Here is an 11575-nt window from a genome sequence, read left to right on the forward strand (position 1 = left end):
CCAAATTTTTGCGCCTTTTACCACCGAAAATCAGAGGTATTTTAGTGGTAGAAACCATGTTTTGAGGTCCAAAATAGGATGGGTTGGCCTCCCCTCCTTGTCTCTCTATGCCATGCCTTGTTAGCACTATAAAGTAGCATCTTTTTGTGGCTTATGTTAACTCTTTTCAAGCATGTTTTTGTGACTTTTAGGACCTGATATAACTCTGTTTTTGGTTGGTTAGAGCATCCCTCATTTGCTTTTTGTACTTGTAGTGTAATCCTACTTGTAGCCTTGCAAAGTAGCATGTCTTTGTGCCTTGAATTTTCTTAGTTCAAGCATGTTTTTAGCCATTATTTTCCATGTCATAACTCTTTTTTTGGCTGTCTTGGTCACCCCTTGCATGCTTCTTGTACTTGTAGTGTAATCCTACTTATAGCCTTGCAAAGTAGCATGTCTTTGTGCCTTGAATTTGCTTAGTTCAAGCATGTTTTTAGCCATTATTTGCCATGTCATAACTCTGTTTCAGGTTGGTTTGGTTGCCTTTTGCATGCTCATTGCACTTGTAGTGCAATTTTGTTCACTAGCCTAGTGTATTCGATGTTTTTAGTCTATTAATCTAGCATGTGTATGCTCTAATCCAGCACATTTTTTGGCTATGTTTTAGCATGCTTTAGGTCTGATTTGTGTGGTTTTGGTCATGCATGCTTGGCTTTGCATAGCTATAGTGTGTTTGGCTTTGCTAGCCTTGCACTTTGAGACCTCTAGCATGTCATATTTGAGCTTTTTGCACGGCATAGCATCATTTGGCATGTTATTTCAGACCATATACCTCTGCCATATTCTTGCATTTATCGCCCTTTTGTTGTGTTTGAGGTTTGGGCCTTATGCTTCGCTTGTGAGCCAACTTGCATGCATGTTTGTCTAAACTTTTAGGCTATCATTTCAGCATGTTTTGGCCTCTGTTTCGGCATGTTTTAGGTCTGTCCATAGCTGGTTTGACCATTTGTGCTTGATATTGCATGCCCCTTGTGTGATGCTCTTCACTAGCCTTAGTGTTTTTGGCCTTTAACATGTCTTGCATACATGTCTTGCATGATTTAGCGTCTTTAGCATGTTATTTCAGTGCTGAAATATATGCCATTGCATCCCACTAATTCACTCTTTCAAAACTAGAGGACTCTCACTTTTGGACTTAACCGATTAAAGGACTAATTGGTAATCTAAAATGTGTAAACAAAATGAATCAAGTAAAACATGGCCAAGATAAGCATGTTGTTTGTATTGCATGTGTTTGGATCGGACGTTAATCCAAACACCAGAAATATGGGACGTTTCATACTCATAGTGATGAAACATGTCACATTTCTCGGTCGCCAACCTCCTTGATTGTGTATGATAGGGTGGAGGCCTTTCAAGGAAATGTGTGCATTCATTGAGTTTTGGGCAATCTTGATCCTTTGGCCACAATGCATTGAAAATTCTTGGTTGCTGGCTCGAGAGTGAAGTGTCGTACTCCTTTAAACTTGAGATATGATAAGGAGTGTGGAAAGGCATACATTTCCTTGCAAATACATTGTCTTGCCTCTGTCTGTGCCCTATTGTAGCAACAGGAGGAATTTCAGCCCTCAAGGTGTTCTTGAGATCAGAAAGAAGCAATTTGGAAATCGGTGTAATTTTCAAAGGTTCAAAAGAGTGCAAACAGAGGCGTCTTGAGGCAAGGCGGTGGATTTTCTGGAGGACGCAACCGAGCATGCATATCTCCCTCACCCGCGAGGCCATTTTTCGCTTTTGTTAGCTAGTTGTAGTTAATTATCTGTGCTGTAGTTAATTTAGCTTAGTGCTTTGTAATATTCTAATTAGCTTAGATTAGCTAGTTATTCAATTTGGTTTGTAATAATTAATTAGCTAGAATAGTTAAGCTTAATTAGCGTATCTAGTTAGCTTTCATTTTATTCGGACCCTCCGTCGAGAGGACAAATGTTGTAATAAGTGTGTGTGTATGTGTGAATGTCTTCCACCCCCGTGTCTTTCTCCCTTTTACTTATCCGCTTTTGATGGTTAGTTTAGGGCATATTTCAAGTAGCATACTTATGCTTTGCATGCGTGCATCATTCATTTGTCTTGCATGCACCGGGCTCGGCGCATCATTCAAACTGCATCGTATTTCAATACACTTTCTTGAATACATGTTTCAAAGCATGTTATCAAGTGTTGCAACTCATATGCCATCTTAGATAGCCGAGCCCATTTAATTGCATTTTGCATGTGTTGTATTAGGCACTTAACATAGTTAGGATCATGCATTGATTTCTAACTAGTTTTCTTTTTTGGGTAGAAGTACACTGTAAGTGTTTATGCTTTAGCATCCTTGCATGTGTGTAAGTGACTGCCATGATAGCATGTTTGCCATGAGGCTATGTGCTTAAGTGATTAACTGCATGAATGCCTGTGGATGAAGGCTTCATTGCTTGAATTGGAACAATTTATCAAAATGTGTGTTTTAAGCCCGCTTGTTTGTGGCAAATCATGATTTAAGTCCACTTGAGGGTGGCAAATCCGCATTTTAGCCTACTTGAGGGTAGCAACTTCAAACCATTTTCGCAAAACAAACATGAGATGTTTTGTTCCAAATTGAGTGATTTCGTCTATACTTGTACACTATGTGTATCACATAGTAATTCTAGATTAATAACCAGAATAAGAACACATGTGTTTATAAAAACAACATATCATGTTTAGTAGAGGCCGATCCTTTGATCGGGCGAGCGGGGGTGCTCATTTTAGGACCTTCCCTTCTCGTACCCAAGTTCCCAAGCCGAGACAACTTTGGTGATGACGGATACGTGGCCTTAGCCACAAGTCAGGATTTCCTAAATTTCCCAAAAATAAAATATTTATGTGGCGACTCTAAAATCTGGAAAAGCAGTCTATGTTTGGTGCTTTTGATTCAAAATTGATTTTTCAAAACCAATTGCCGGATTTGGACTCTTTGGTGATTTATCAATCTTACATTGCACTTTGTGAGATTAGATTCAGAACCGTAAAAGGAGTCCTAACTGTAGTAACTAGAACCCAAATCCACGTTTTCTCCAAAAGAGGGGCGCGCAGAGGAAGTTCAGGCGGTCTACAACTGTCCCCTGGACCCCCGCGAGCTGATCGGGCAGCTCGATCCACGACATACTCAGGGCAAAACTGGGATCGCTACATATAACCACAACTGTCATTGTCTCCTTTAACTTGAATTCCTATTAAATAACAAAAGAAAAAAAAATCAATACTAATAATAAGAGATAAACAATATTAACAATTAAAACAAAAAAGATGCTAACTAACATAAAAGTGCCACACGACTTATCCAAGTCGATCTCATCATCATCATATATAGTCATATAGCCCACTGAATCCAATGTTGAATTTCCTAAAAAGTAAATAATATAAATAAAGTATCGAAATTATTCCATGGTAATATAAAATTGAAATAATAATATATAAATTTTCTTGAGTACCTTTCATCTCTGCAGCCCCCAACCAACTTTGTGCACACATTAATTCTTCTAATGTGTTTGGATGAAGTCTATTACAATGTGGACTCACCAACCTTCCACTAATGCTAAATGCTGACTCAGAAGCAACGGTGGATACATGAATATCTAAAATATCCTTAGCTATTGCCTGTAAGGTCGAATACTTTGGTCCATTGGCTTTCCACCAATTCAAAACATCAAAACCTAAAGTTCTAGGAAAAACATCATTTTCTATATAATGGTCCAACTCTGATCTTATATTCTTCATTTTTTTTTTACTTCTCTTTCTACTAATAAACAAATCATACTCTAAAAAGGTCTCTAAAACAATTTCTGGATGGATAGAAGATTCACTAATAACATCGGTCTCTATACCAACTCGGTTCTGATACTCTGGCAACAAATCTGACGAACCCTATCAATTTCCTCTTTAGCTTTGTCTCTATAAAGTTTTTCAAAATAAAACTCCAATACACTCATCTTGTATCTAAAATCAAGTACAGCAGCAACTCTAATAACACCATGTATCACTAACCAATATTTATCAAAATTTTCCATGATTTTTGATGCCATTGTTCTAACCACTTCAATTTCACAAGAGAGCCATTGAGACAATGTCATCCTAATCTCACATAAAGCTGGGAAACAAACATTGGTTGTGGGATACTTATTACCAGAAAATAACTCTGTGATAGAAAAAAAATTAAAAAAAATTAAACCTCCCACTAACCTCTCTAGCAAACTCTCATTCTTCCTCACTTGGCACGGTCTTATATTGGGGCTCTCCATTTTTCAACCGAGAAAAGACATTCTTATACAATAAGGTAGTTTGAAGCATTAAGTATGTTGAATTCCATCTAGTTGCACAATCAAGTCCTAATTTCTTAGTATGTGAATTGTGCAATTGATTGACTGTTTCTTCAAATTTTTCTTGTCTTTTAGGTGTTGATGTCCAATAAGCTACACTCTCCCAAATTTTCTCTATACCCACTCGTATGACATCCAATCCATCTTTGACAATCAAATTCAAAATATGCGCACAAAAATACATATGAAACAAAGTACCACCTAACAAAACCAATGTATTACTCAACTTATCCATCAACATGGTAATCATGGCATCATTTGTGGATCAATTATCAATAGTATCAGTTGAGATTTTTCTGTCAATATTTCAGTCCGTCATACACTCAAGCAAAGTATCACAAAGAACTTCTTTTGTGTGTGGACATGGAACATAAATGAACCTAAAATACAATATTCATGAACAATTATTAACAACATGCAAATTGAATTGAATAATACAGAAGTTTTAAATTATTTTCACACCTACAAATATATACCGCAAAATGTGACTTTGCAATGTCTGTGAATCATCAATAAAGTGTGTTGTGACAGCCATGAATCCTTTCTTTTAATTACTAGCAGTCCACATATCAGTTGTGATTGCCACCTTACTTTTATTATTCTCCACCAAACTCAATGTCTTCACCCTCTCAACAACATAAATCTTTAAAATATCACTCTTTATCGTATTTCGAGAAGGAACTTTAAACAATAGTTGGAGTGTCGCTGAATATCGTTTAAAACCAACATGATCTACTATAGAAAGGAGATATGCATGCAATATTATGGCATGTGACAACTTTTTTCTAGCAAAATCTTGATAAAAAAATATAAGAATTCATTTTTAGACACTCTCTATTAAGTTTGTTAGTTAAAACTTTTTGCCTCATGTCCATCACTTTTTTCCTAGTACAACTCTTATAGTGATCATGCAAATGCCTAGTTCTATTTTTTTAATCACCTCCAAGATGCTTATTGCAATAATTACATATTGCCTTCCACACCCCATTGACTTGTTTCTTAAAGTGTTCCTACACAACACTAGGTTTTCTTTTAGTTCCTTCACAAGTATTAGACTCTTCTTCTAAATCAATAAAATTTTGATTAGAGAGGGCAGACGATGAGTTAGTAGCTAGCGATGATTGTTGTGAGGCCTCGCTCTCAACTGGTACTTGAGAATTAACATCTGACATTTTTTACCTTTATAAAAATAACATGAAATAAATAAATAGAGACAGTATTAGGATGGTCCCTCTAACCCTCCTCTATCTAGTTGTTAACAAAACATAGTAAACAAAATTTTAAATTATTTAACAGATGCAGCATAGAAATTTTGCCTGATTGGTAAACATAGTAAACATCATCCTCTCCTAGAATTTCCTACTCTCCTAGAATTTCCTATAGTAAACATAGTAAACATATTTAACAGAGGCAGCATAGAAATTATTTAACAGAGGCATCACAGTAAACATAGTAAACAGAGGCACCATTATGCATAATTGAATTATTTAAATGACATTTGTCTGATTGGTTAGCATAGAAATTTTAAATAATTATACTATTACATCCTACTCTCCTACAATTTCCTGAATTATGTTATGTCCATACTTGGTTTTATCTCCATACATTATGAAAGCATCACCGACAAAGTTACTAAAGCAATGTAATTGTTGCGCCAAAGTGGTATATCTAATTTATTTAAGTTTAAATGTTTGTCGAGGATTCAATTTCGAATGCCATCCCAGGCCCGTCGAGAGTATTTTTCAAAAAAAAAAACCATTCTAAGTAGGGTCAGGGGGCCAGGTCCTCGTCGAGTCGAGTTCAAATTGCCCTCCCTACGTGCTATTATTGTTGTAAATTTAAATTTCAAAAATGCAAATCTTTTAGGAGTATAAAAATGGCCCGCAGCCTGTGCAAAGCCCGAAACCCGCCCGCAGCCCAGGGTGGGCCCAACCCGTTTAGACCCATTTGGGCTAGGACCCGAGCCCAGTCCAAGACCCTGGGCCTGGGCCATCATTTTGAAGCCCAGCTCGGCTCGTGATCCAGCCCATAAACCCGCTAAAGGCCCATTCAAGGCCCAGCCCGCCCGAGGCCCAATTTTTTTTCAGTGGAAAATAATAGAATTTTAGTAGAAAAAATAAAAACAAAAAAATTGTTCAGGCCCGCCCAAACCTGAGCCCAAGCCCAGGCTCACTGGTCCGGCCCAAGCTCGGCCCACCAACCCACCTAAGGCCCGAATACACTCTGGGCCTAGGCCTTTGCCTAATTTTCTAGTCCGTGGGTCGGGTGGGACTGACCTGAATTTTCGCAGTAGCCCGCGAGGCCTGATATGTCCCGAGCCAGGTTCAGACCCAGGTGGGCTAGGCCAGGTCAGGGCCAAGCGAAATTTACACCCCTAATCTTCTAACAAATTATTTGTCGTGATCTGATTTTTTAAAAATTATTTTTAAACCCATACAGGCTATTTCAAACAAATTATTCTGTTTGGTTAGATGTTTTTAAATTTATTTTGATGGATTTTTGTTTGCTTGAATGAATTTTTTTTTCACATTTTTTAATTATTTTTTTATACTTTTTAGACCCCGATGCACTAAAATGTAAAATCAATTAACTAAACAATTAAAAAATTCACTAAAAACAATTGAAAATATGAACAAAATCTTGTGTGCATTTTTCTTTGGATTTTCATTTATTTTTAATAATTTTTTTCATTATATAGTTAATTTATTTTGTACTTTTTATATGTATCTAATTTTGATGCATCTAAAAAGTAAAAGAAAAAATAAGATAAAAAAGATCAATTTTATTAATAAATAAATCATACTCGGATAATAATTGATCTATTTTATTAATAAATCAGTCATTAAGTTAATTAATAATTTTTAATAGGATAATAAATATCTTTCAATTAATAATTTTGATAATTTTAGGGTCAATTTCAAACACACCACTTGAGATTTGCTTCAAATATGAATTTCCTAATATGGTTTGAGAAATTATAAATATTCCCTCATTAGAATTTTTTATTTAATAGTATTAACTGAAAAATGAAATTCCTAACTACTCTCCTATATAATAATAAAATTACTTGAATTATTAATTGAAATATATTTTTGACATCATTAAATATTGTTAATTTACTTGATGATTTATTAACAAAAATGATCATTTGTTATAAAATTAGAAATTTGAACGGTTGTAATTAATTTCAGAATCACAGGGAGAATTCATATTTTAAACAAATCTCATGTTGTGTATTTGTAATTTACCCATAATTTTTATTGTAGGATAGGAAAATAGTTAAAAATTTTATTTTTCTATTTATTATGTTAAATTAAAAATTCTAACAAGGGGTAGATGTAATTTCCAGAACTACATGGGGAATTCATATCTTAAATAAATTTCAAGAGTATATTTGTAATTTATCAACAAAAAATTCATATTTCATAACTAACCAAAACTCCTTATATAATTACGGAAAAAAACTTCGGCCAAATTAGTTACACCAGCTAAATTGAAGGGATAAAACAAGAAAGCAAAATGCAACCCTCAAAACAACTCTTATAGCACATAGATATAAATAAATCACTTTTTAATTTTAAGTCATTGCCTATTTAGCCATAATTTTTACAACCATAAAATGTTATATATTTTATATGTTATAAATTATGGAGGTACCTTGCTCCTCTTTAGTCCATCCTTTGTGAAATAGATGGTACTATTTTGGCTCATGGAATCCACCACGAGTTTCATCTTGATAATTTAAATTGTTTATTTTTAAGTCACAATAAATAAATTATTCATAAAAAAATTAAGTCGATCCAATAACATATAACCACATTAGTTTATTGCATTTGTCTCCCAAAATATGAATAGTCTAATTTTCAAATAATATTTGTCATTCATTTTTTTACAACTAAATGGCATAAACTAATGTACGGTTATCGGATTGATTTGAATTTTTTATGGATAATTTATACGTGTGGTCTAAGAAATGAATGATTTAATTTATCAATGTGAGACCAATGGTGACTCCACAGGCCAAAATAGCGCGGTGCGGTTCATAGAGAGGAGCTATCCCCATAAATTAATGTCGTAAAATTATCATACATATTTATATAAATTACCCTTTTAAAGGACGATGGGGTAAGATGATTTTCTATTCAGAATATTTATGTCACAACATATTTTTTAGGATAAATTACAAACATATCTCATGAGATTTATTTAAAATATGAATTGCTCGTTGCGGTTATGCAAATTACATCCTACCCCAATAATGTGACAATCAATTAAGATATTAAAGGTAACAATCTCTCTCATAAATTCTCCAATCATCAACCAATTACATCACTTATACATCATTGAATCTATAAAATGGGTCTAAAACGTGAGTTTATATTTTTTATTTTCCATTTCATAATAAATAATCCATTTTATCAATAAATCCTCAAATTAATTAACAATTTTTAATGATCTCTAAAATATAGTTCAATTAATAATTCAGCTAATTTTATTATTATATAGGAGATCAGTTAGAAATTTTATTTTATTTTATAATTAATTCTGTTAAATAAATTTTTTTTACAATGAGATATTTGAAAATTTTCAAACCACAAAGGATAATTTGTATTTTTAATAAACCTTAGGAGGTGTATTTATAATTTACCTTACTTTTTATTACTCTATCCATCCCAAAATAATAGTTCTTTTTGGAGAATCTAACTTTTTTTGGTAGTACAATTATTGTACTTTAAAAAAATTAATTTTCTAAAATTACCTTTCGATAGTATATTTTTTTTTTAAAATATCAATTGTTATAATTACACTTTTTACGTTGTTAATGAATTTAAAAGAAGGGTTAAATAAGAAATTCATATTATTTTTGTTATTAATTTTTAAAAATGAACTATTATTTTGATATAATAAAAAATGAAATAATAGAGTAATATTTTAAGAAGGCGGAGTAAAAAATTTAAAATAAATTTTTAATGTTTCTGTGCGGACACGAAATTTACCCCGCACGCTAGGACCTACAACATCCCACTAGAAAGTCTAATTCTTAAGGATGATGTCCTCGGCAAACAGTGGGATATGACTCATGAGTATTGCCCAGCCCAATCAACTAGGCCGATATAAACGTAGTCCAACCCAAGCTCATGCTATGTTCGTCTAATCGACCCAGATATCAAGGCCTCACTGAGATTAGCCCGGCCCAACACTTCAGCATAAATTGCCGTCACATTTTTAATTTTACATATCTCAATATCAAAACAAATAAAAGGTGAATGTTTATACGGTATTATATAACTACTTTATGGATTCAGATATTCTCTAACACTTTCTTTATCTAAAATTATTATCTAATAGTTGATTCAAAAGTCAAAATTTAAACAGTTGATCATAATTCAACAACTAGTCAGTATGACTTCTAGATCAACGGTTAAATAATGACTGGACAAAAAAATATTATTTGAGACGATTCTCTTTTATCACAATAAAACTAATAAAACTTTTATTTCAAAAAAAAAAAATGATATATAAGGTCACTTTTACAAGTTCTCTCATTTAAAATATCTATTGAGTTGCTCTCCAATTGCCATGGAACTTTGGTAATTAAGTTGCCGAAATTTATACGATTAAAACCATTCAACATAACAATGGCATTGCTGTTTGGGTAGAAGGCAAACTGAAGATATAATTGTCAAAAAAAAAATAATAAAAAAAAAATAGAGTTAAATTGTGAAAGAAACAGGTAAAGTAGATTATATATATTATTGATACAAAGCATAAAGGCTTTTGAACTAGATAATATTCATAAGATCGAGAAATAGATTCAAAGAAAATAAAATACAAGATTCTCATGATAATAATCACCATTCAACTTATTTATACACAAGAAAGGGTGACAAATATTTCACTTTTTATTATTAGGATGACATGTTCTTAGTTGCAACCATTCCCTTCACCATAACCTGACCCGTAACCACTGCCTTTACCATATCCCGATCCAGATCCCGACCCTTCTCCTGAACCTTGCCCATGACCTTGACCCGATCCAGATCCTGCTCCGCATCCCTTGTTGCTTCCAGAACCTGTCCCTGCCCTAGACCCAGCGTAGGACCCGGCATACGAACCTGCTTCAGAACCTGCACCAGACCCAGAACTCAACCCAGATCCTGATGAAGCTGAACTTGACCTAGAACTAGACCCTGATCCAGACCCGGATCCAGCTCCTGAACCACTTGATCCACCCCCTAAGCCCAAGCCTACACCAGTTCCAACCCCAACTCCTACACCACCAAGATCCACACCCAAGTCTTTTCTTGCCACCCTACTCCCACAGACAATAGCAAAAGTAGCAAGAAGAAGCAAGGCAAAATATGCTAGGGACTTCACACTAGCCATTTTTGTGATTGAGTTATAAGAAAATATGGTAAACAGGTGTTTGGAAACAAAGAAAACTCAAGGGGTTGCCTATAAATGCAATTAGTATAATGTACTATCTTGAACAAGTATATGAGATCAATGAGAGCTTTCTATGAGTGGCATTGCATGAAGATTCAGCTATTTATGGTTGCTGATGGCAAGGTTGGTGCTCAAAATGTGTAGTTTTGATTGAAGTGAAATAATGTTGATATTGAAATCCATATAGTGGAAGTGTTGATTTGGCATTTTATCAATTAGGTGGACTAAACTTTGTGGCTGATATATACCAAAACTATCCCAGATTTCTGTACTTTTGCCATGTGTTTAGATGTTGGTGACAACTATGATCCATCACTCATCTTAGTAGGTATATTTTTTTGAAAAATGCTTGGGACTTTCTTTTTTTTGGAGTGGAGATCCACACAATTTTCTTTGGATCTCAATATGTGTGAGACCCACTCATGTATGTGTGGGACCCACACCATCAAGCAAGCAAAAATTTATTAAATAATAAAAGATATACAAATTTGGAAAGAAGATGCATCATTTTCTTAGCTAAGTATTCCAACTAGATTGGCACCCAAAATAAGAGTAATCACGTGCATCTCCAAGCCTCGAAAAGAAGTTAAAGAGATTCCAACTCCAAACACCTCACAAACCTCGTCCAATACAATTACAAATCTTCAAGACACCTCACACCTCAATACAATAACATACTCCCTAAACCCTTCCACCGATGCAATATCTAATATGTGAAATGTTGTAAAGGAGCTTAGTGGGTATATGATGGCATA

The 11575-nt window shown here is 34.1% G+C and overlaps 1 protein-coding gene across 1 annotated transcript; it reads right to left on the reverse strand.

Moving 5' to 3' along the window:
* Positions 1-10146: 10146 nt before the first annotated feature.
* On the reverse strand, positions 10147-10870 carry LOC114307405 (uncharacterized). The gene has a single exon (XM_028252815.2). It carries the CDS (start codon positions 10758-10760, stop codon positions 10299-10301), a length of 462 nt encoding a protein of 153 aa, XP_028108616.2. The 5' UTR covers positions 10761-10870; the 3' UTR covers positions 10147-10298.
* Positions 10871-11575: the final 705 nt, after the last annotated feature.

The sequence above is a fragment of the Camellia sinensis genome, chromosome 4, assembly GCF_055761805.1.
Source record: "Camellia sinensis isolate YWXY chromosome 4, ASM5576180v1, whole genome shotgun sequence".
Taxonomy (NCBI): domain Eukaryota; kingdom Viridiplantae; phylum Streptophyta; class Magnoliopsida; order Ericales; family Theaceae; genus Camellia; species Camellia sinensis.

Excerpts from the sequence above, each read along its gene's own strand:
- LOC114307405 (XM_028252815.2), bottom strand. The coding sequence starts at position 10,760 with ATGGCTAGTGTGAAGTCCCTAGCATATTTTGCCTTGCTTCTTCTTGCT.